The sequence below is a fragment of the Malania oleifera genome, chromosome 9 (genome assembly GCF_029873635.1).
Source record: "Malania oleifera isolate guangnan ecotype guangnan chromosome 9, ASM2987363v1, whole genome shotgun sequence".
Taxonomy (NCBI): Eukaryota; Viridiplantae; Streptophyta; class Magnoliopsida; order Santalales; family Ximeniaceae; genus Malania; species Malania oleifera.
Window position 1 is genome coordinate 76,873,743 of NC_080425.1, and position 26,932 is coordinate 76,900,674.

General features: G+C 36.3%; 1 protein-coding gene across 3 annotated transcripts in view; it reads right to left on the reverse strand.

Moving 5' to 3' along the window:
- The window catches only part of LOC131164448 (transcription initiation factor TFIID subunit 1), a 138,363-nt gene that overhangs the window by 16,421 nt on the left and 95,010 nt on the right, over positions 1-26,932 (reverse strand). For all 3 annotated transcript variants that reach the window (XM_058121633.1, XM_058121636.1, XM_058121634.1), the window contains one exon: positions 21,475-21,961. In XM_058121633.1, coding sequence (XP_057977616.1) covers positions 21,475-21,961 — 487 coding nt within the window. The remainder of the gene's footprint in view (positions 1-21,474; positions 21,962-26,932) is intronic.

Below are 26,932 nucleotides of genomic sequence, written 5' to 3' on the forward strand. Positions count from 1 at the left end.
ATCCTTGAAGTTGCTCGTGGCCTATTGTTCACCTCTCACATGCCAACAAAATTTTGGGTTGACTCAATTTTGACAGCCACATACCCCATTAACCGAATGCCTAGTAGAGTCCTATCCTTTGCAACTTTGCTCCAAAAACTCCAAGAGACTTTTCCCAATTCTAGGAATCTTCCGCTTTGTGTCTTTGGGTCCACTATATTTGTCCGCATTCACGCGCCCAAGCTAAACAAATTGGATCCCAGAGCACTTAAATGTGTCTTTCTTGGTTACTCTCCCACATAGAAGGGTTACAAATGCTACGACCTGATCTCTTAGAAACTCTATTTTAGCCTGGATGTCACCTTCTTCGAACATACCCCCTACTACTCGCTTCAGGGGAAGTCCTTGAGTAAAGCTCGACCCTCAAACTCAGACTACTAAGATATTGTTGTTTTTGAGACCACTCCATACCCTATATCCGCTCCTTCGCTTAGTACAGAAGGAAACCTGAACTCAGGGGGAGAAGCGGAAATACAAACAAATAGGGAAACACTCGTCTACTCAAGGAGGCCAAAATCGGAGTCCAATGAGACACTCACTTCTGAAGCACCAAAAGAGTCAAAACCGGTGATAGTTCCAACTCCTCATGAGTCTGAATCCAATCCCGACCAGGTTAAAGATGACTTACCCATTGCTCTTAGAAAACAACCTTGTTCATGAACTCTCCACCCTATCTCAAAATTTGTATCTTACAATGCTCTTTCTGCCACGTGTCATGCTTTTACTTCTAACCTTGACAGAATCTAGATTCCTAAAAACATTCAAGAAGCCTCGGACATTCCAGAGTGGAGAGAGGCAGTGATGGAAGAGATAGACACTAGAAAAGAATGGAACTTGGGAGGTGATGACTTTGCCAAGGGGGAAGAAACCAATGGGTTGTAAATGGGCGTTCATAGTAAAGTACAAGGCCGATCGCATAGTAAAACGATACAAAGCGTGCTTTGTGGCAAAGGGGTTCACTTAGACATACAGTATTGACTACACCAAGACGTTTGCACCAGTAGCAAAGCTGAACACTATACGGGTTCTCTTGTCCCTAGCAGCAAACCTGGATTGGCCACTCTATCAGTTTGACATCAAGAATGCTTTTCTGAATGGTGAGCTAGAAGAAGAAGTGTTCATGACGCTACCACCAAGATTTTGCAAGGGGGGTGAAGAAACCAAAGTGTGTTAATTGAAGAAATCCCTGTATGGACTCAAGCAATCACCGAGGGTGTGGTTTGATAGATTTGCAAAGGTGATAAAGAATCAAGGAAACTAACATGGGCAATCAGATCACACTATGTTCTTCAAACAGTCCAATGAGCGAAGAAGGACCATCCTGATTGTGTACGTCAATGACATCATTCTCACTAGAGATGACACAGGAGAGGTGGAGAGATTGAAGAAGGTCTTAGCCATAGAGTTTAAGGTAAAAGACATGGGTCAAATGCGATATTTCCTGGGAATGGAGGTTGCCAGATCAAGAAAGGGAATTACTATCTCCTAGAGAAAGTATGTACTTGACCTTTTGACCAAGGCAGGAAAAAGAACAGAAGACGTAGGAAAGCCTATGGATAGAGAGAGATATCAGAGACTAGTAGGTAGATTGATCTACCTCTCTCACACTAGACCTGACATTGCTTTCGCTATAAGTGTGGTCAGTCAACACATGCACTTACCAAAGGAGAGTCACCTAGAAGCAGTATATAAGATTCTCATATATCTAAAAGGTTCTCCAGGGCGAGGACTATTCTTCAAGAAAGGTGATAGTAAGAAGGTAGAGATCTACACAGATGCGGATTGGGCAGGATCAGCAGAAGACAGAAGGTCTACTACTTGCTACTGTACCTATGTTTGGGGAAATCTACTAACATGGAGGAGTAAGAAGTAGAGTGTGGTAGCCAGAAGCAGTGTCAAGGCTAAATTCATGGCTGTTGCACAAGGGATGTGTGAAGGGCTATGGTTACAAAAACTTTTGGGAGAACTACACATCATAGTAGAGATCCCCATCAAACTCTATTGCAACAACAAAGCCGCCATTAGTATTTCTCATAATCCTATTCAGCACAACATGACTAAACATATAGAAGTGGACAGGCATTTTATAAGGGAGAAAATTGAGAAGCGGACAATTTGCATGACCTATATCCCTACAAGAGAACAATTAGCAGATATTTTCACTAAGGGATTACAGAGACCTAGCTTTGAAGAGTTTATTTGCAAGTCGGACATGATCAATATCTATGATCCAACTTGAGGGGGAGTGTGGAAATCTCGAATGATTTGGAAGGGATTTGGAGGAGATTGTGGTAGAAGATTAAGGCTCCAATTAGATCCGATATTTAGGCTGATTGTATGGGTTGACTTTTATATTTCCATATTTGATTCTCTGTGTACTTGTTAAATAGGGATCCGAGTATGTAAAGAATAAACAATTGAATATACAATTGATTTATTCTCATTTTCTACAACATGTTAGTTGTTGGGAAGACTTTGACTGAGGTTAATCAGTTGGAAACTCTGTTGAGAAAAGGTTTTGGCATGAAGGTTTTGGATACGGCCAAGAAGATTCTTGGGTTGGAGATTCGCAAGGACAGAGTTGTAGGGGGATTAGGGTTATCTTAGGATGACTTTGTGGACATAACTGCAGGGAGATTGTGGTTGTCTTAGGGTGGCTTTTGTGGAGAAGGTGTTGGAGAAGTTTACCATGGTTAAACTGGTCACCAGTACACTGTTGGCGAATCATCTTTATTTGTCTACCACTCAGTGCCTAAGGACGGACAGTGATGTTTAGGATATGTCAAAGGTCCCCTATGCCAATGCAGTGGAGTGTTTTGGCAGGCAACAACATGATTCGTCAATTGTGATATTTGTGAATGCAAACTATGCACGGGACTTGGATGACAAGAGGTCTACAACAGGATATGTTTTTATTGTTATGGGAAGACCTATTTGTTGGAAGTCCAAGGTACAGTCTCTGGTTGTACTATCTACAACTGAGTCGGGGGTTTTGGCAATAGCCGAAGCTGTCACGGACAAGTTCAAGTATTGCTTGGACTTTTTTTTGTCTCCAGTTGCTAGACGAGAGGCGGCCCCAACAAAGATCTTAAATTTTGATTTCGACTCAAATTTCGAAGCCCCAAAAGTACAGAAATTTCTACGAAAATTTTGATTTCGATGTCAATCTCGATTTCGATTTGAAAAATAACAGAAATTAGTAGTAAAGCATGAAATTCTTTGTGAAACTTTAGAAATGGTTAACAAACATAATAATATAAGTTATAGGACTAATATATTACAAATTAAATACATCTATGTTTTGTATGAGGTGGAAAAGTTGCAAAATAGTATGTGTATCAAACATATGTGTAAGATATCATACATTAAACATATTCAGCTAATACAAATGGAATTTATAAATCATTTAAATATTATTTATTATACAGATAATGATAATTTAGACATGAATGGTTAAATAAAATATTACTGTAAGTTTATTTTTTCATATAATTTCAAAAGCACTTGTAATAATATTTTGTTTCAATAAAATAAATAAAAGAAATTAAGATAAAAATTAACTTCACTCCTAAATTTCTCATTTGAATTCTAACGAAATTTCATCATATAGTTAAAATTTTGACAAGTTTTGCTAAAATTTCAAATGATTCGTTGATATTTCGACGGAAATTATGCAAGATAGAAATTGACTGCCATTTCAATTTCGAGGGTGATGGAAATCAGAAATTTTGATGGAAATTTCAAGAATTTCGTGGAAATTTAAGACCATGGTCCCAACCTACACAGATTTTTTGTCCCAGGTGGAGCAGTGGGTTATGTTTTTGGTTTTCTCTTAAAGGGTGTATATTTGCTAAGGTGGAGATTGTTGTAATATGCAGCTCATATGTTGAGTGGAACGCATGTACAAATGAGAAAACATGGTAGAAAACAGCAGCTGAGGTTTGCAGGAGCAAACTGTCGACAGTTTCAGGATGGTTTTGTCAGGATGATAAGAAACAGTCGACTGTTCTAGTTCTATTACTTCAACTGTTTGGGTTTGCTTGAAACCGTCAACGATTTTGGCATAATGACAAGAAACAGTCAACTGTTCTGGTTTTGTTACTTCGACTGTTTGCTCTCGGTATTAAACTATCAACCAATATGTCTGAAATCGTCGATGGTTTGGCTCGGTAACTTAGTGTTGGTTTTAGAATTTTGAATTTGGGAAGTTGTATGGGTTGGGTTTCATAGGGAAAACCTCCAAAAAGGGTTATATATACATCGTATATGTTGTAACTCTATAATGTTCATGTCTTTGGACAAGAAGATAGTGAAAAACACTGTTGTTTGCTCCCGTTGATGTAGGCATTGCCGAACCATGTAATTCTTCATGTCATTGTTTGATTGCTTTCATATAATTTGCGTATTGTGTTTTCTGTACATTTCACTATTGAGTGCTGCAGTGTGAGATCGTTTGTTTCCACTGCACATTAATTTGCACAACACGCAGGGCATGCTTAAATAAAAGCCTCATGAAAACATCCACTGGTTCGAAAATTTTACAGAGTTCTCACAACCTTCTGTAAGACAGCATCCCTCACAAAATGACTACCAATTTCAATGTGCCTTATCCTCCCATGAGACATTAAGTTGCTAGAAATATAAATGGTAGTTTGATTATCACAAAACATATCCAAGCTTAATCTCGTAAGATTTTAACTGTAGAAGCTCATTCACACTATGATCGATAGTGCGGTATTTTTCCCAACGCTAAATCTTGCTAAACTAATTTGTTTCTCGCTATGCCTAGTAACAAGATTACCTCCCACAAATGTATAGTACCCATAAGCGACCTTCAATCATCAACCAAGAAAACCCAATCTACATAAGAATATTCCATGATCTCACAATTCCTCAATTTCTATTACATCTACTAGAGGAGCTTTTGAGGCACAAAAGAATCTTAGAAACAACGTCCCATTGTGGTTTTTGGAATTTCCCATAAACTAGCTCACCCACATTAATGAATATGTTAGGTAATAGTCAAGTAGATCAACTAGCCAACCAAAATTTTTTTTTATGTTTGTCTTCAAAGTTCTATCCAACATTCTTAGACAACTTCATGTTGGGATCTGTAGGAGTAGAATTGGTTTAGCTCCCAACATACTAGTCTCATTTTGCAAGTCCAAGGTGTATTCTTGCTAAGATAGAAAACCCTTTCTTACACTATACAATTTAAATACCAAGAAAGTAATGCAAAGTACCCAAGGCCTTGATTCGGATTTTTTTCTTGAAACCACTCCTTTGCATTTATAATACAGCTTAGGTCATTTCTAGTAACGATGATACCATGAACATAAACAACTAGAAGTACGACATTTGTTTCCTTTTTGTGAACGAAGATTGAATTGGTCTGAGTAGCATTAGGTAAGACCAAATGTAGAGACCACCATGCTAAATTTGTCAAGCCAAACTTGAAGAGACTACTAAAGACCATAAATGGCCTTATGCAACCTAGGTGTCTTACCATCCTCCCTCGAGCAACATACTTGCCGCTCTGTGTATACCTTTTCCTACAAATCTCTATAGAAGAAGGCATTCTTTACATCCAATTGGGATAAGACCCAACATAATTAACTACCAACAAGATCAATTCATGAACATACTTAGTTGAGTAGCAAGAAAGAAGGTCTTGGAATAACAATACAGTATGGTTGAGTGTACTCTTACAAATCGGGTTTTAAGCCATTCAATATAGTCATCGAGAATAGATCAACAACACCAAACCAACTCCTTACAAGGAGGAAGATCCACAAAATCCCATATCCATTGAAAGTCAAGGCATGCATTTCCACATCCATTGCATGCTTCCACCCAGAATTAACAAGTGCTTCAATATGTTAGGTAAGGATAGAGAAAGAGGAAATAGGCAAGGCAAAAGAACACATAGGACTAGGAAGGGGAAGAATTCAAACATAATAAGTAATAGCATAAGCAACTAGGATAGATGAGTACATGTTTGGGTACATTTCCTTTAAGCAATTGGCAAATCCAAGATTCCAAATCATTCACATTAGGATGGATCTCCAGTTGGAAAAGTCAAAACAGTGAAAAACAAAAGAAGCGGAAGTATGGTGGTGGTGATGTCTCTGCCTAATTTCTATTGTTCATAAACCCTTAATTGTTTCTCTGATTAGAAATTGATGGATTTGGAAGAGGAGTGAAATTTTTCTCAAAAGGAATAAGGGTAAAAGAATAGGGGGATCAACAAAAAAAAATTTTGGGGGGGTGGGGTCATTGATGGACTCAAAATAGATTCGTCTAAGGAAAGACCGAACACTAGAGAAATATGGTGTCCCCTAAAATAGGGTCACATCTGCTCTAACATATTTCTTATGAGTTTGGAGATTATAACATTAACATCATTTTTGAATTCTTGAGTATCCAAAAATGACACATTGACAACACAAAGAAAGACTTGTCCTGACTAGTATGTGGAACATGAACAAAACATGTGCACCTAGTGACACTAGGCACAACAGAAAATATGGAAAGTTTTATACACAATAAAGAAGGGAATTTGTCCTCGTAGAACACTAGAGGGCAAATTATTAAGTAGAACATGCTATAATAAGAGTACGAGTTCAAAGGGTAGCAACATGCATATGAAAGAGTAGATATTGTGCTATGTCAAGTAAATGTTTATTTTTTTGTTTAGCTACTATATCTTGCTGAGGAGTATGTGCATCTGAGTTTTGAGGAATGATTCATTTAGCCAAGCAAAAAGATTGAATTTTGAACAAAATCATGTGCATTATCACATTGAAGAGAGTTAGATTACCACTTTAATTAAAAACTTAAGTTGTTAGGTTGTGAGCCAACAATGTATATCAAGCTTTAACACTCCCTCGCAAGTGTAGTCCAATAGCACATGGAGCCCGATAGCATATGGAGAGATAAACACATGAAAAATGGCACCCATTACAGGGAATACCATAATTTTCTAAGCACCACACAATAAACGCAGGCAATGAGACTAGAACCCAGGAGACCTCCTAGTAATCGACCAATTATGAGCGAAAATCATACGTAGGGCAAAACATTAATGACATATTTGAATGAATATGCGAAACCAATGATTTACCATGAGTCGACTCTAGACAGGAAAGATGTCCTAATATTCTTTCATAATTGACATGAAGAACACTTCAAATAAGAAGTAGAATTGAAAAACTTGTTGTAGTTCTTGAAAAGATGGATCACCCAAAAGAGCATCCTACTGTTCTCAAAAAAAAGGTACAAAAGATGGATCTACCACCACAAATAGTATAGGCTATCCCTTTCAAGCCATTCACCAATCCTCCTCTTTGTCTAGAGATCCTAAATAATACAATGAAAAAGAATGAAGGTTATGGAATAGTTATAAGATTTAGTTGCTTGATTAATTGATAACAAGTTCAAGAGAAATCTAGGCATACATAAAAAAGAGAAAGGAGGAAAAGAAGGAAACGAAATAGTAATTCCACAACAAGAAACTAGTGTAGCAAGAGTAAACCTAGAGTGCTTGTTATATGGGAGGAAGCTCTAGAACCCATAATAAAGAGGATAAAGAGGCAAGAAGCCTGATTGTACCTAAATGGGACAGTAGCACTAGATGTAGAAGACTGAGTTTGGAATTGTTGAATCATGCCGACAAGATTGTTGTACTCCTCTTGAACACAATATGTGATGCAATCCCCCACATTGGTCAAGTGCACTTGAAGTGTCAACACTAGAATCACCCTTGGCAAGAAAATTATTGGCCCAAGTAGGTTTCCCATGGAGATCCCAATAACGATCAATGCTATGGTTGTCCTTGCCATAATGTGTGCAAATGCAAGAATTACCACGACAAACTCTTGATACACTACGTCTGACCATGGAAACCATCCAAATCTCATCCTAACACTTCCCTTACCATGTAAATGACTCAACTATCATGAGAAGAAGCTTGAGAAAAAGACTGAGAGTTGTATTTGGTGATTGATTGGATTCGTGCATATGCTTCATGGATGTTATGGTATCATCAGCAAGAATTGTTAAAATTACCAATTTACCTAAAAGCTTAAGCTGTTAGGTTGTAGGGCAACAATGTATATCAAGCCTTTAACAACCCCTCGCACATGAAGCCCGACAGCACGTGCAGAGATAAACAAATGATAAATAACACTCCTTACAAGGAGTACAATAATTTTTAAACATCACAAAATAAACGCAGGCAACAAGACTAGAACCCACGACCTCCTAGTAAACAACTCTAATAGCATGTTAAATTATCACTTTACCTAAAAGCTTAAGCTGTTAGGTTGTGGGCCAATAATGAATATCAAGCCTTTAACTAGAATCTAATCACAAATGGGTTGAAGCTCAAGACTTAACCTAGACAGAATTTCGGCAACCAAGGTTGATAGATGTTTGAGTTCCTCCCACATACCCTTCAAAGTGCTTCACTAATGAACCTACCTTCTTATTCATTTTTGAAAAAAATTCTATCAAAAACACGAATTTGATTCTTGTGAGAAGCTTTCACAAAGATCATCCCATAGAACCTTGGTTTATGAAGCATCACAAACACAGCAATTTACGGCTCCATGTTATTCAATAAACTTAAGACTGTTTGGAATGTCTTAAAAAATAAGCACTTTTCTAAGAAGTATTTAAATTAAGTACTTGTGTCAATAAGTACTTAAATTAAGTATCTAGTCAAAGAGATCAGTTTGATTATCTTGTGAGAGACTTTCACGAAGATCATCCCATAGAACCTAGTCTATGAAGCATCACATTCACAACAATTTACAGCTCCATACTATTCCATAACCACATAAGCAATATGATGTTCTCTTTCATCCAAACTTCATAATCCTTGGGAATTTGGAGACAGAGGAGAATGCAATAGACACTAGGACTTCTCTTTTGCTTTAATACATACATGCATTACCTCAACCCATAAGTAGTTTGAGGGTCCAACCAATTTGATGGCCGTTAAAAGTATCATCCAAAGCTCTCTTTGTGGATGCCATCAGAACCACCCTTAATACACTACTTCAGCACAAATCAGTTTGGGATGAATACATGATAATGCCAAATTAGGCAGCACGTACTAGCAAAGAACAACAATTCAGACCTTAAAAAGTCCAGAAGTTCAAGAGGCAGCTATGACTACATAACTGAAGTTACAATTGTTAAAGCTTGATATAAATTGTTGGTCCACAAAATAACAGCTTAAGCATTTAAGTGGTAATCCAACAAGGTATCAGATCTATGGTTTTGCCAAAAGGTCCTGGGGTCTAGTCTAGTTGCCCGTATTATTATGTAATGGTTAAAAATTATCTTATTCCCTATAATGGGCGTTATTTATCCTATATTTTATCTCTGCACCTGTACATGAGAGTAAGAGCTTGATATATATTGTTGACTCGCAACCAAATAGATTAAGCTTTTAGCTAAAGAAAATAAGAGTGTCCAAACCAACTTTGATAAATCATATTTATGGGAGACCAGTGCTCTGATACCATTTTGTAAAGTTAAAGAATAAGAAGAGAAGAAGATAATAAGAGAAAAGAGGAGAGAATAAAATTGTCTGCAGTTTCCTGAAGCCTTTCATACAGCTTCCGGTCTGCCTTTTTATATATTAATAAAAGAAAAACATGGAATACAAAAGATGCCATCTCTCACACCAGTAATTACAAAAATAGCCTATTCTCTTCTAAAACTATTGATTTTATTAAGAATCATAGTCCAAGTGAATCCTTATCTTTGTGGGAGCTTTAGCTTTCTAAATAAAAGAATGTAAGAAGAAATTAATAGAAATAGGCACATGATCATTTCAAGAAAAATACTTAACAAGAATATTCCCAAGAAGAATTTAGACCCCAAAATCTTCTATTTCCCTAAATAAGTATGAAAAGAATCAAGCGCATTCAATAAAATAAGATCATTCATCTATCTCTCTAAAATTATAAAGTGAAAATCCCAAGGTTGTACACATGGTCTTAAATTTCCACGAAATTCTCGAAATTTCCATCAAAATTTCCGATTCCCATCACCCTCGAAATGGCAGTGCATTTCTGTCTTGCATAATTTCCGTCCAAATATCAACGAATCATCTGAAATTTATCGAAATCTCAAAATTTTAGCAAAACTTGTTGAAATTTTAACTATACAATGAAATTTTGTCAGAATTCAAATGAGAAATTGAGGAGTGAAGTGAAATTTCTATCTTAATTTCTTTTATTTATTTTATTGAAACAGAATATTATTACAAGTGCTTTTGAAATTATATGAAAGAATAAAATGACAGTGATATTTTATTTAACCATTCATGTCTAAATTATCATTATTTGTATAATAAATAATATTTAAATGATTTATAAATTCCATTTGTATTAGCTGAATATGTTTAACGTATATTATCTTACACATATGTTTGATACACATACTATATTACAACTTTTCCACCTCGTACAAAACATAGATGTATTTAATTTGTAATATATTAGTCCTATAACTTATATTATTATGCTTGTTAACCATTTCTAAATTTTCACAAAGAATTCCATGCTTTACTACTAAAATCTGTTATTTTTTCAAATCCAAATCGAAATTTCAGTCAAAATTTACGTACTTTTGGAGTTTCAAAATTTGAGTCAAAATCGAAATTTAAGACCTTGGTTGTACACTCCCCAAATTAAAAGAAAAATTAGAAATTGAAATGCCATAGAGAATAGGTAAATGAAAGGGACGGGAAAGGATTGAGCTAAAGGAGCCTCCTCAATCCAAAAGGTCTCCCCAGAAACAAATTCTCTCTTCCTTACCAACTTTACAATGAACAAAAGGATAAAGAAAGATGATAAATATGGGCTACAAAAATCAGAATAGTGGCAGTATCCCCCACTTCTGTGACCTCATTTGCCACCAGAGTTCACATCTGAAATTTGAAGACCACAAATAGAAAAGCACTCTGATTATGGGAAAATATTGTCCATCAAAACCCCACCAACCTTTAAAAGAGAACTCTGGTCCAAATTTAATAAACATTCATCACCAAAATGATGGGCTAAAAATCCCTAACCCTATTACTATGGTCTTTAGGAACAACAGTAATAAAAGGTGCATTCATACTTGTACCCATCACACCATTATCATAAAACTCATTACATACCTTTAATATTTTCTTTAAAAGAATCCCAATAATCCTGATTGAAAATCATAGTAAATCCAATGGGCCTAGGTGCTATGTCCCTCCATTTCAAATGCTGCTTCGTTGACCTTATCTTCTTCCTCTACATGTCTCCCTAACCAGTTGTTTTATCTAGAGAAATGGGACACCAATCTGATGCCTAAATCATAGCTCTATCATCCTCATTTGAATATAAAAATCAGTAACCATCTATGCAACACACTCAGGATTCCTTGTGATCACACCCATCCCTCCAACTCTCCGACAAAATTCCTCCCCCGACCACTTGCCACCCTGTGACACCACAATAACAGAAATACTACCTTCCTTAAAATGTTTGGCATACATATGGCATTTTAGAGAACAGTTTAGAAGTTTGGAAAAGCAGGCCCCAATGTTTGTTTTCCTCTTTGATATAATTTTTAACAATATTTGCATTACACACTCACAATTTTTTTTTCTGCATCATGGCATAAATAGCCACCGACCAATAAAAAGATGCTTATCACTATCCTATATGCTCTTAATCCAGAAGCTGTAAAGATTGAGCCAATCAAAATGCAATTCAATTGGACAAAAAATTTACAGATGGCATAAAATCTAACCCCATGTTTGGATTGTGGAATAGAGTTTAAGCAGGAAAAAATAGGGGCAGGAACGTAATCATTTTTGGAATGTAATTACCTCGTTTGATTAGTCACACAAGATGGCTGCCAGAATTGCTGTTTGAATTCTATTGCGGCGTTTGTATTCCCAAATTGAGGCCAGAATGGAATTAAGAACAATGAAATTTCCAAAAAAAGCCCTTATGCAGAAACATTCAAATTTTCAATATTTCAATTATTTAAATTTAATTAACTTTATTTAATTTTGGTTTTTCCATAAAATAAATATTACATCTGTTTTATTATTATTATTTTTCTAAAGCTTTGTCTCTTTAATCTGTTTGAAGTGCTCCTAGGTGCTGCCCAGTATAAAAAGAGCTACCTTTGGGTAACTTTAGACTTCAAATAGCCTGCCAAGGAAAATACCATTGCTCAACACCATATTTCTTTTGGAGACAGCATTGGAAAAGGATTTAACCAAGAAGTGTACATCACTAGTAAACTTTGATCAAACTTGGCTTTTATCCACTGTCACAACTATCCTACAGATCTGATATAAATCACACAACTCCTCCCAGTTTTTTATGTGTGTACTTGGCAACAAGAAGGTTCCAAAAGACAGTTGCTCCCCACCAAATGTTGGCACTCTGGCCAAAGCCCGTTATGGGAAAAAAATAAAAAATAAAAAATAATAAAAAGGGAGATGAGTGATGCTAGGAGGTTGTTGGAATGTGCAGCATCAGAATCAGCCTCAACAAATCTAAAATCAGATGAGGGAGTGCTGCAATGACATCGACAAATATGCAGCGGGAACAATGAGGTTTCCTGCAAAAAAGCGCTGAGTTAAGAGTCCCATTCTAACTAACGATTCTTGTAGCTTAGGAGGATCTAGCTACAAGAGAACTAGGTAGGGAGAGCTTTCCCCACTTTCCACCTGCCCCTTTGGTCCGCCATCTCAGTAGAAACAGATGAGAGAGAGAGAGCTCTCCCAGGAGTACTCTTGTTGCAGCAGCCAGTCTAGAGATTCTTTGACACAAAGAGACAAGTATTGCTAGGGCATTTGGGTGATTTGGGAAGTTTTAATGGTTGAGTATTTTTGTTATTAAAGTATTTGTTTAGGTTTATAATTGTCAACACATGCAGACTAGGGATTCAACGCCTTGATGGGGATGGCAATCTAAAATATTTGGTCTTCATTTGTCTTTTAAGGTTCTATAGTGTTGCCACTAACCTATGTTCACCCTAGGTATGGTTAGCTCATCTATTTACTACCATTGTAAAGAAAGTCTAAGTTAAACCCAAGTCTAATCTCTAAAAGGCACGTCTTTATTTGGTTTATGAACCAAGGCTGAGTTTGTAAGTACAGTTATGTGAGGGGAAGGTAACAGCACCCTCAACACCCCTCTTCCAGCACCTAAACAACTTCAGAATATTTCTAACTTAAATAAAGCATGGAATTTGATTAATCATTGTGATTTTAGGCTAGCTTTCCATTAGATATTGATCCACTTCATGAGCATCTAATACCTGGTCAAGTGCATAGGGTTTCTCCCATGGTCTCACCTCAAGAATCCCTAAAGGATACTATTGTTCCAATTTCAAGCTCCATTGTTGGATTCATTGAATTAGGGTTTTCAAGATTAAACATCAGATGGTCATTTGAGAATAGATTGCAAGATGAAGTAAGATTTTTCAATTAAGCAAGAGAAGATACATAATACACCACAAAAGGAAACAAAATCCTTAAGCAAAACAAGAATAACACTTATAGCACTCAAAAGGAAATTGTTAAAGCTTGATATACATTATTGGTCCACAACCCAACATCTTAAGTTTTTACGTAAAGTGGTTGTCTAACATGGTATCAGAGATGGTTACTAGGACGTCTTGGGTTCTAGTCTTGTTGCAACATTTATTTGTGGTTTTGAAAAATTATTGTATTCCTTATAAAGGGTTTTAGTCTTGTGCTTTGTGTTTGTTTATCTCTCCACATGCTATCGGGCTACATGTGCAGCGGTTGTTAAAGCTTGATATATATTGTTGACCCACAACCTCACAAGTTAAGCTTTTAGGTAAAGTGGTAATCTGATAGAAATCATTAAGAAAACTAAGATCCTATGCGATATTACCCTTAACTAAAAGAGGCTATCAAAAGAAACCTAAAAAAAATAATTAAAAAAAAAAAAAACCTTGCCTTTCTAATTCTAAAAGTTTTAATTTTTCTAAAATAAGAAACAAAAACAACGCAATGTCAAAACCATACATACAAGGGAGACCCTTTCCTTTTTTTAGTTTTCCAATTTTCAAGCTAAAGAAACCCCATTAAACCTAGAAAGAAGCTATAGAATTTTTAGAAAATTTCTCCATTTTTTTATGTTTTTATATTTATTAATGAAGAAATTAGGACATAAATAATAAAAAATAACAATGGCCTAATGATAATAAGTATATTATGAGAAATTAGCTAGAAAAACACTTTGTGATATTTTTTTAATATTCTCTTTTCAACTCCTTCACAATATTGAATTTGAATCTTGAATTTGGATTGAAGAATTTATGCAGTCCCTTGTTGCTTCAATATTCTTCGATTGATTTTTCTTTAGCAACATCAAATTTTCACCGCCAAAGGTTACTTAAGGTAGTATTTTCAGACAACTGTTGTCATTTCCTTTTAGTTTCAGCCACTTGTGATAGTTTCTCCTTTATTGTCATTTCCTTTTATTAGTATTATTACTATTTTTTTTTTCAATTGTTGGTTAGTAGAGTATATTTTGTTTTTATGATCTATAGACTTAACATATGCATTTTTGTGTTTTCCATTGGAAAATCTTGCAGTATACAAAATTTTTCAAGAATTACTATGACACGAGTTTTTGAATTTTAGTCTAACTTGGATTCACAACCAGAATTGTATGCTTTAAATTTTTAAATGCATTGTGTTGTTTGTGTGGTTCCACTGATTGCAGGGTGTACTTTAGAAAATTGTCTATGTGAAATAAGTTAGCATTCAAAAGGAAAAAAGAAAAGAAAAGAAAAAAACTCAAACTTGTATTTCGTTTATGTAACTCAAATTATCTTTGTACACCACAGCCAGACCCAAGCCCAGATAAAGGAACAGGGTTGTGTTAGGTAGCTAACAGCTAGCATAAAACTTTGTCAGATATTTATATCATGAATTCTTAGGTAAGTTATACAAGATGGCTATAAGGCAAGCTATGCTTTATGATTCAGAATGCTAGGCAACTAAAAACACATGTACAAAAAGTAAAAGTTGCCGAAATACAAATGGTAAGGAGGATGAGTGAAATAACATTAAAAGATAAACTAAGGAATGAGCATATACACAATAATTTAGGCATAGCACTAGTCGAAGATAAGATAAGGTGAGGGGCGACTTAGATGGTTTGGGCATTTGAAACACAGACCTAGTAGATCACCAATGAGAAGGAGTGAGTTATTGTTTCTGAGATGAAAAAGGGTAGGGGTAGGCCTAAAATAACTTAGAATGAGATAGTGAAGAAGGATTTAATAGCCCTTAATCTAGTAGAGAAAAAAATTGTCGATCCGGGGAATTGGAAAAGAAGAATTCATGTAACCAACCGCACCCAGTGGGACTTGAGGCCTCTTGCTGTTGTCGTATTCTCTCTTTTTTTTGTTTTTTTCTTTTTTTTTTGTATTTTTAAGAACAAATGCAAATAATAGTTCTAAATACATATGATAATAAATAATAGTAAAGTTAATAAACGTCAACAAAAAATCTAAATAATAATACTAATAAATAAAGTTTCCTCTTTTCTATTTTCGTTCACTTTTTTTTTGGATTTTAAAGACAAATCAAATAATAACAATACCAATGATAACACTTAAAATAAACTTGGGGAAAAGTGGATAACAAATATTTATATGCCTCTTAAGTGAGTAGATAGTGGCCTTCTGAGGTGGGGTATGGTCTTCTAGGCTGGCCTTTGACCTATTTACAGTTCTCTTTGGGGGGCAATTGCAGATTCATGAAGTTTTGGAACCTAGTAGTGGAAAGAGTGGCCAAGAGGTTGGACAGATGAAGGGGATAATCTTTTCCCTAGTGGGTAGAATCACACTCATTTAGGTTTCCTTATCTAGTATCTCGTTATATTATTTGCCTATTTTCAAAACTCAAGTGGGGATGCACATAAAATTGATAAAATAATAAGAGATTTCTTTTGGTCTAAAGTTGGGGGTTTTCAGGATCATTTAGTAAGGTGGGAAGAGGTCTGCAGTCTAAATTGGAGGGAGGGCTGGGTCTTGGATTTGGTGTCTAAAAACATCGCTTTCCTAGCTAAATGGTTATGGAGTTTTCCCTTAGAAGATCATTTACTTTGACATAAAGTGATTACAAGTAAGCATGGGCAAGGTGTGAATGGGTGGGATACCAATGTTAGTTTTTTATGTTCATTGGAGAGCCCATGGAGATCTATTTATCAGATTTATCTCTTATTCACTCTTCACATCAATTTTTTTTTTGGTGTAGGGGGGTTCTATGATTCATATTTGGGGAATGTGCTATATCCACATATTTTCCTCTTCTCTTTCGATTAAGCTTAGGGCAGGATAGTATGATTTCTTTCTTTGTGGTTGATTTGGTTAACCCTCTGGTTTCTTGGAACTGTCATTTTAGAAGATCTCTAAATGATAAAGAGCTTATGAAACTTTGCTCCTTCTTGTCGTTATTGAACAAGTGTCATCTTTCTTCACCTAGGGATACTTGGTCTTGGGCTTTGGATCATTAAGGAGTGTATTCTTGTAAATATATATTTTTTGAGTTTTTGACTTGTTCCAACTCTTGTTTTCTTCTATATTAATCTATTTGTAAGGCCAAAGCTCCCCCAAAGATTAAGGCTTTCATTTAGTTGACTCTACTTAATAGAATCAATACTATTGTGCAAACCAAGAGACCTTTGAAGGCCTTATCTCAAGATGTTTGTGTGCTTTGTTAGTTGAATTTCAAAACAACATCTCATTTGTTCTTGCATTGTGATTTTACTTGGAGAATCTAGAATGAATTGTTGGCCTTACAAGGCTTAACATCCTGTTTTGATGCTAACAAACAAGTAGAACTTAACATATTTGGTTAAGTGATGACATTTCATGACACAACCATGAGAAAGCAAGGTCAAGTGTTCAAAAGGATTCATGAAAGCTTATATTTCAAAGGAGGATGATCATATGAATCCTAAAGCATGGATTCATGGATGATTTAATAAAGCTTGAAGAAAATGATCACATGGAATGTTTTCAAAAGCTTACATCAAATTCAAGTGATCAAGAATTGAAAGTTTGAAAGAAGCTATAGGACATGTTCATACATGAAGACTTCAAGGAGTACAAGAAATGAAAAGATGAAAGAGTTCATAGGACATATTATGTAAGTACTTCAAGTATACATTGATATGAAATTCGTTGAAGCTCATTAGGTATAAGAGACCTAGAGACCTAAACTTTAATCTTGAAAAATATTTTTTAAAGTAAACAAATCAAAAATTCAAGATTTGAGAAGCAAATAGAGTTTTTGAAAAGAAATCTTAAAAATAGTGTTTTGAACTAGACAAAAGCCTGACTGAAAATCATCAGTAGGCTGACATATTTAGTGTTTTTAAGATGGACAGACAGAAGGTCGTCAGGCTACTAACCAGACCTTGACAGGTGCCTGACGTGGTAAATTGAGACACCTGACTGGGTTCTGCCAGGCGACTGCCACCCTTCTGCCTTTGATTTAAAACTGAGTTTTAAAGTGACAGGCACCTAACCAAAAGTGACAGGCTACTGCCACGCGATTTTTTTTATAACGGTAAAGTTTTTAAAATTAATCGCTTGGGACTCAAATTTGTCTAAAACTTGGACACTACTCCAAGTAAACTTGGGGATCAAGTTAAATGCTTTTCTAAATCTATAATTAGCCCCCAAGGCCATTGATTTTATTCACCAAGCATCAAATTCAGATCTCAAACTCTATCAATTACTCTCATCTTGCAAAGGCTCTCTTGCTCACATATTGCTCACGAATTCCATTGAGTATTGCTTACTCTCAATCACTGAGTTTGTGCTTCAAGTCTAAAATCTTTCATTCATTGAAAGAATTAATCGGTGATAAATTCCCTTGAGCTTCAATTTCAATTTCATATTGATTTACTTTGAAGTATATAGTTTTGAAATTATACTAATCTGCTTTGTGTGAAAGCATTATTGTACGCAGCTCTTGTTTCTTGTTTCTTGTTTCTTTGATGATTCCAGGTTGTTGGATCGTTGGCCAAGTGTGGGGTATCACTTGGAGAGGTGCAGCTCTAGCCAATTGAAGGAGTGACCGAGTGTGGGGTATCACTTGGAGAGGCAGTGCTCTAGCCTATTAAAGGAGTGTGTAACAGTTTTGTTCCGCCTGGAAAGGAACTGATTTAATGAATCCTTAGGTGGTTTGCCTAAGGCGAGGACGTAGGCTCGGGATAAGCCAAACCTCGTAAAAGCCCTGGTCTCACTCTCTTTCCCTTACTCTCTTTATTTTCAACATAAATTAACTGCGTGGATGATTCATATTTCTTAATCATAAAAACTATGTGGATTGGATTTTAAATAAACTGAAGTTTAATTTATTTTTGGGATTGTGGAAACCGAAAGGGAGTACGTTGGTTGATCAATAATTTGCGAAAACCCTAAGGGAGTACGTTAATTGGTTAACAACCCAAAACCTATTAACTAAAGAATTATTTGAAATCTGATTTTTGAAAGAGTGTGGATGTTATATTGATTATCATAAAGAAAGATCAATTACATTAACCACAGGGCTTGAATCAAATTTCACTTAATACAGGGCTTGAAACAATTACACACACAGGGCTGTCAATAAAAGCTGAGAATTGTCAAAGTGCTGAATATTGAATTTTGTGAATTGAACACTTTAGTTGATTGATTGGCTGAATATTTAAATTTACTTGAGTTTTGTTGTGATTAGTTGTGGATTGAATAAAGAACTAAGGATTGGTTGTATGAATGCTGAAATAACAAGAGGTTAAGAATTCACAAAAAGAATTAAAAGAAAATTTGAAAACCCAATTCACCCCCCACCCCCCCCCCCCCACCCTCACCCTCTTGGGACTACACCTTGGTTTTCATGAATTAAATGGGTTGTTGTTAGAAACTTGGGTTTGTCTAGCACCGGTGGAAGGGATGTTGGCTATTTCTTCCAAGGGTGTTGGAATTAGGAAGGATAGGGCTTTGCTCTTTGGAAATCAGGATATTTTCAATGTTGTGGGGATTATGGTTGGAGCGCAATGCAAGGAATTTTTTCAGGGAAAAAATTGAATTGGCAGCTGGTCTGGTAGAAGATTCAACAATTGGCCTCTGCTTGGTCCGTTGGCTTTGGATGCTTTGAGGAAGTTAGCTTTTTGGAAGTTCAATGAGAATGGAGGAATCATTTACTTTGATATTTCATAGTGTTTATTTGGTTTTTAGTTTCTTTTTTCTGGGTTTTTCAAGAATTTTGGTGGGAGATATCTCATTCCTCTTTGTAAGTTCTTCGCTTATAACTAATTAATGAAATCTCTTCTTTTGCTATCAGGATAAAAAATGATAACAACAACGACGACGTTGTACAGAAAAATAACAATAATAATGAAAACAATAATCAAAATAAAATAACAAAACTACATAAAAGAAGAATAATAAAGATTTTATTTTTATTTTTTTTGGCTCTTTGATTTTTTTGGTGCTCTATTAATTTTAAAAGGACAGCTATAAGACCAACTATGCTATATGGATCAGAATGTTGGGCGACAAAGAAACATAATATCCAAACATAACATTGAAAGATAAATTAAGGAATGAACATATTCGTAGTAAGTTAGGTGTAATTCCTATAGAAGATAAGATAAGGGAGGGACGACTCAGATAGTATGGACACTTGCAACATAGGCCTTATAGTGCACCTGTGAGGAAGAGTGACTTAGTTACTGTGAGGGGCAGTAGAAGGGGTAGGGATAGACCTAAAATAACTTGGGAGGAGATTGTGAGTAGGGATTTAATATCCTTGAATCTATCAAAAGAAATGGTCCACGATCGCATAAATTAGCGGAAAAGGATTCATATAGCCGACCCCACTTAGTGGGACTAAGGCTTGGTTTTGTTATTGTTGTTGTTGTTTGTTGTATTAATTTTAAAATAATTGAAAAGATTAAATAAAAAATATTAAAAATTATCTAGTTGACCCTAACAAAGTCATAAGCTTACTCCCCAAGGGGAGGGGGGTTGTGTCTTCTTCCAGCATTAGGGTTCCATTGAAACCTTCTTGTTCAACCACCTGACCCATGCAGGCCTAGCCCCGACCGCCGGCGCTTCACTGTGGTATCTCACCATGGTCGGAGCTGCAGTTGCTCACTCTCTCGTTTCTGCAATAGTAGCATTGGAGGGAACAGAGTGAAGTCAGTTGGACCACCAGGAGCCACAGCTCTGATGGAAACTGCTGGTTCAGCTGTTGTTAATGGTGGCAACTCCCTTGGTTCAGCTCTTCCATTTCTCTTTCTCCGATGCATATAGGGCAAAGAAGAAGTTGAAGAAGGGGAAAATGAGGAATGGGATAGTGATGAGGGGGATATTTATGCATGTATATATCCATGCAGATGAAATATGGATGATAATGATAGGAGGGTTGCTGGCATGGGCTGTGGAGGTTCTAGTGGAGATCTTGGGATATGGGCTCAAATAATGTCATGGAGGGTGCGTGCAAATGGATGATGGAGGTTATGGAGAGTGGAGATGATCAAGTGTGGATCCAGAAGGAGATAATGATAGTGCTTTCTTTAGGCCATTCCAAATCTATGAGTATTCCACAAACCTCCATGAACCTCTCAATAGAATCTAGGATTTTTTCCCTTCTTTCTTAAACCTACATTTTTCTTCTGTCAATATGAATGTGTATCCCCTTTTCCCCTACTTAGATCTGGAAACCATGGAACTTTGTGCCAACCCCAGCTCTTTTATGAAGAGCTAGCATTAGCGTTTTTCCGTAATACCTTTTTTTCCCCAAAAATACCCCTAAAAATGCTATTTTTACTAATTTACCAAAGGGATGGATCTAGACACAACCCATTCCAAATTCAACATAAATTATGAAAAAGTATCCAGATTTGCCCTCCTAGGCAAACAAAGGTGGCCCAATTGCTCGGTGTAGGAAAATTGGAATCCACAATTAGTCCAAACCAAAGTACGCTCATCAAAGGATAGGAAGAGATAGAAGACCCTCAATTAATGCTTTGGATTTTCCTTTCGTCAATTATTTGCTCAATTAATCAAGAACTCCCCTAATTATGATAAATTGACCCCGGAAAAAATAGGGTGTTAACAATAATGGTCCATGGAAATAGTGATTCCTGTGGGTTAAAAAGGGGAATCACCATTCCCTACAATGATGGAATTAGTATTCCTCCCAGAATACGACTCTGTCCCTGTTTTTGAGAAGAAGGGAATTGGAATCACAGCCTCAAATTTGATTCAGCCCCAGGCCTGATTCTGCAAACCAAGCGGGAGGATAAGTGTTTCAAAATTCCAAAACCACTTGTTCTTAAATATGAAAGAATAAGACTGACATCCTGGAGGCCAAAGTTCCCTTACCATCCATGAGCATTCTGAACAATTCTGCCGCTTCAGCTGCTTCATCTTCGATTTCCTCTTCTGCCTGAGCTTGTGATTGGTGCCTTCTCATTTTAAGACCTCGGACGCCATCAATTTTATCTTTCTTGGAGTTACAGTTACCTTCTTCCCTTTCCTCAAATTCTTCGGCATCCAGCAGATTCTCTAGGTCTCCAGCAAAGGAATCCAGGTCACTATTTGCTTCAGAATCACTCTCATTTTCATCAACATCAAAGGCCGAAAGACTCTGAACTTGTCGATCCCAAATTTCCTGACATTTTTCTCTGGTTTGCTGCTGAAGCTGAAGAAATGACATCCGCTGGCCACGTGCATACTTACTGATGGTTGTGGGATCAACCTTGATACCTGATGCAGCTTGCTCACTGGAAAGCTTGCGTATCATAGCAATTCGATGCCACCTAGTTTGTTTTGCAATCAGCTCATCTGGAACGTTAAACTTTAGGAGGACCTGGATTTAGAAAGAAAATGTTATAAACATGATCCTCACAAATATGAGAAACATTTTCAATTAGCCATTAAATAAATATATGAATAAACTTCATTCTAATAACATGGACAGAACAGGAAGAAATAATTTGGAACACTGGAAAGAAAAAAGAAAAAAACTGTTGACCCACACTGGAAAGAAAAAAGAAAAAAACTATGTTGACCCAGGACTTCACATAGTTAGGATTAAGGGTTTATTGTTAATGAATACTCAAATGCCATGTTACCCGACTTGGGTATCGGTGTTGGGTGCATGAACAAGTACAAGGCTGGCCTATCTTTTGGCCATTATTTTAAAATTAAGGAGTACGTGAGTAACAACATCCCATATAGTATTGGACACAGAACCATGGACAAAGTGAAAAGTACAAGTTTCACAGCTCAGGAGAAACAGAGAATTGTGTTTGCTTTGAAGTTTGAAAATTACATTTTTAAAAGGCATATGATTGAGCTTGCTGTCCTGATGGATTTAAGAGACGGCTTTGGGATGAGGTGGAGGAAATGGAATAGTTTTGCATAGCTTTGGTTATAAATGGGAACCTAAATCTTTGTTAAAGCATCTCAGCAAGAAAAAATGAGGGAGAGGCCTACACTCAACAGATTGTTGGTGTTGACTCTATTGAGGACTGAGACCCAAGTAAACATGGACCTTAATAAAGATTCATGGGTGGAAAGATATGGAATATCAAATTAGATTATCAAATAAATAAAAAAGTTCAGAACCATCCAAAATCCGCACCAAGATTCCATTAAGAATAAAGGTGAAGAGCATCCAGCAAAGTAAATGAAGAAAGAGAGTGCATGCACCTCCAGAAATTCATTTCATGGGAAACAACTAAAGAAGAGCAACATTATGAACCATGGAAAGATAAAAAAGAAATATCTCCCATCCATAGATCCAGCCAAAAACAAATAAAGAGCCACCTCCTAGTTTATATATGACAAAAGGAAAGAACATATAAGAATTCTACAGGATGAAACTCTCATGAGTAGCTCTAGTACCAGAATTTAATGATAAATTTGCTCTCTTCCATGCCAAAATTTACTTTTTCGCCTTATGCCAAAGGGATTTAACTTCCAAAGGAACTGCCATAACCATTTACCTGATAGAGCAATATTTTAGACACCAGATTTCCAAATACTTTATTCTATCCCAAAGCAAAGCACAAGACATCTTCTCCAACCAGATATCCCACAAGACAGCAAACAGCCCACACCTAAACCCCCAACAAAACCTCTAAAACAGATAATTAACAAATCCTGATGCTGGACAAACTCAACTCTCCCCAATTAATTGAAAAAGACTGTTCCAAAATATCCAAGAAAAAATGAGCAATGAAGAAACAATTTAGGCAGATTCTGAACTTCTACAACATATTGAACAAACAACCGGAGATAGAACCTTAAAAGACCTCCTACTCTGCAAAGCATAGTTAGTGTTAACCCTATTAGGAACATCAAACCAAGTAAAAGGCCTTAATCATAGAGGGTACTTTGGCCTTCCAAATGATACAATGAAGGGGAATCAAAACTCAAGAAAAGATTTACAGAGGCACTGAAGAGTCAAGAACCCAAGACAATGGTCCCTCCTAGAAGGACGAACTCTTTCCCCCAAAGATAATAAAGAAGATAGCTCCAAAACATCCCTATAATTAAGAGTCCTATGAACATTAATATCCCAAAAGAACTCTTCCCCCACTTGGTCAAAAGGATTATTCATCAAACTTATGTATATATCCGTCAGCAGAAGAGACATAAAACAGTCTCTACTCTTTCATATGCATGTTCCTAAAACCTTTTGGACAGATGGCCTTCTTACATTATGTTTTCTGCTTAACCTCCAGTTTTCTAAGGGGAAAAATTCCCTTTTCAATCATGTATCCTGAAACATGTATCCTAAAACGTGTATCCTGAAACATGCATGTTCTGTGGTTTGTGCCTTTTGGTGCACATTTTTGTTCATGTTCCACATGTTGGTCAGGAGTCAGGACAACTTCTCTGTTTTGGGCACTCGAGAACTCAGAAAGGATGTAAATGTCGATATCACATTTTTTATGGGACACCTTTCTCTAATGACAGGTCCTCCTTAGATGAATCTATTTCGAGTCTATCAACGACTTCTAGTCCCCCTTGTGCGCTGATCCTCATGTTCCTGCCCTTATCATTGTTGAGAAAACTTTCGTTCTTCTTTTGAATCCATCAAAACTGATCTAGAGAAACAATTGAAGGTCTATGAATGACGGAAAGTAGAGTTAGAAATTAGTAACACCAAGCACCTCCTTTGCTCTTCACTATTTCACCTTTTGGTTCTAGAGATCCATTCTGGCATGGCTTGGTTTTGCCAATTGCACATAAAAAAGGCACCTGATCATGTGCCTAGTAGATCTTAGTTGCTTATCATATTGCTCACTATGTCTCAATTACTCACCTTCACATATCCTATACATTCTTTTGCCTTCTCTATTCCTCCATTTCTATCCCTCACATATTGAACCATTTGCTAACTTAGGATGGAAGCATACAATGGGTGTAGAAATGGATGCCTTGACCACTTGAGGGACATGGGATTTAGTAAATCTTCCTTCTGATAAAGAGTTGGTTAGGTGTTGCTGGGTCTACACCATCAAATATCTTCTTGATGGCTCCATGGCTGAAGGCTCGATTAGTTGCCAAACGACACACCCAAACATACAGTATTGACCATTTTGAGATCTTCTCTCTTGTTGCTCATCTAAATTTTGTTCATGTATTCATCTCAATGATAGTTAATTTCGATTGGCCCTTATACCAGTTGGAAGTGAAGAATGCCTTCTTGTACAAAGACTTGTTTGCATGAAGCAACCTCCTAGGTATGTTGCTTCAAGGGAGGATGGTAAGGCATGTAGGTTGCATAAGGTCATTTATGGTCTTAAGCAGTCTTCTCAAGCCTGATTTGACAAATTTAGTTTGATAGTATCTATATTTGGTGTTGGTTAGTACAATTTTGATCATTCGCTTTTTATAAGTGCGGAGTAGTTTATGTTGATGATATCATAATTATGGTCATTGATCCAATGAGATTGTGGATGTAAAGTAATGGCTTCAAGAAAAATTACAAATCAAGAACTAGGGTACTTTGCGTTAATTTCTTGGTTTTGAGTAGGAAAGGGTTGTATCAGTCTCAACGAAATATACCTTGGGCTTGCTAAGCAAGAAAGTTGAGAGCTAAATCAGATATTTCCATGGATTTTAGTATAAAGTTATCTAAGGATGTTTGTCCGAACATTGAAGACAATTATTTATATAGGTAATTGGTTGGCATTTGGTAACTTGATCTACTTGATTGTCACTAGATCTAACATATCATTTGTTACGGGGGTGGTGAATCAGTTTGTGGAAAATACCAAACAACCACACTTGGATGCTATTTGTTGGATTTTGTAATATCTCAAAACCTCTCCTTGATGTGTGTGTGTGTCATGGTTTTAAATTGTTATTGCAGGTAGCATAACGTAACGGTAACGGGTGTAATGGGAAGCAGCAGTAGCAGATGTTACATAGGAAGCGGGTGTACCGTTCAAGCACGTACAACCTTGTGCATATTAGTTTATTTGCTTGTTTTAAACTTTTAACCCTTCTTAGAAAGGGTTTTAGTGGGTTTTGGATCCTTTTAGTTCAACTAAGTAAGTTGTTTTAAATCGCCACTAACAGAAAAATTGTTTGTGTGTGTATGTATTTATACTTTCTCATTTTCTTATGCATAATAAATTCTTATGTTTGATAAGTTAATTAATAAAAAAAATACATTATACACTCCATTAATCCATTAGACACATAAGGCATACAAATAATAAAAATATACAAAAACTAGAAAAGAAAAGAAGGTTGAAGTTGAAAAATATAGAACATAAATATCAAATTGCTAATATGATCAAAATAAAATGTTTTCCTAACAAGTTAATATTTTCAAATTGTTAATTAATGCATCTCTCATGAGTAGAGTAAATTTTGTATCATTATCATCCTTCTTATAATCTTTTTCCCCCTCTCACCACGTAGTATATTGAGAATGATTTATGAAAGCTGCTGCACCCACTGATCACCTGCCATGTAGGCCCATGTCATCATGGGCCTTCATCCTACAGCATTTACCTTTATGAAAGAGGCGTGGGCGGCAAAAGTGAGAAGAAAAAATAAAATAATTTTATTTTGGCGTTATAGTCCTGTAGCAGTTACATAACGGCCATAGTGAACTTTACATAATGGTTGCTGTCCGTAACGGCAGCTACAGCTGTGATTTTTCTTCCTGCCGATTTTGAATGGTATTGGGAACCCAAAAAACAATGATGTAATGGTGTTACGTAATGGTCAAGGCCATTATTTAAAACCATGGTGTGTGTGTTTGTGCGTGTGCATGTAATAGAAACTGTGAGATCATTGGATACTTTGAATGCAGATTTGGCTAGCTGTGATGAGCGAAGTTCTACTGCTGGATACTATTATAGTTGAGAAAGGTATTACCTAGCATGGCAAGAAACAAACTAGTGTAGCAAGATCTAGAGCTGAATTAGAGGTTATGTCACTGAATTATCTTATGTTAGGCATGAGATTCTTGCCATTGCATTCTAATGATGCCCATAGATATGTTTTGCGATAATCTGCCATTGTATTGCCAGCAACCCAGTGTTTTATGAGAGGAAGAACATTGACGTTGACTGCCATTTTGTGAGGGATGTTGTATTGAAGAAGGCTGTGAAGACTATTGTGAATCTCTGGATTAGTTAGGCGATGTTTTCACAAAGGCTTTACTTAAGCCTGCATCATCTAGTGGTTGTAAGTTGTAACAAGCTGGGATTTAGATGATATTTATACACTTCTAGCTTGAGGGGGAGCATTAAAAGAGAAGATATTATAGTAACTAGGTGGTGTGACTGAGGGTAGTTTGCAGACTTGG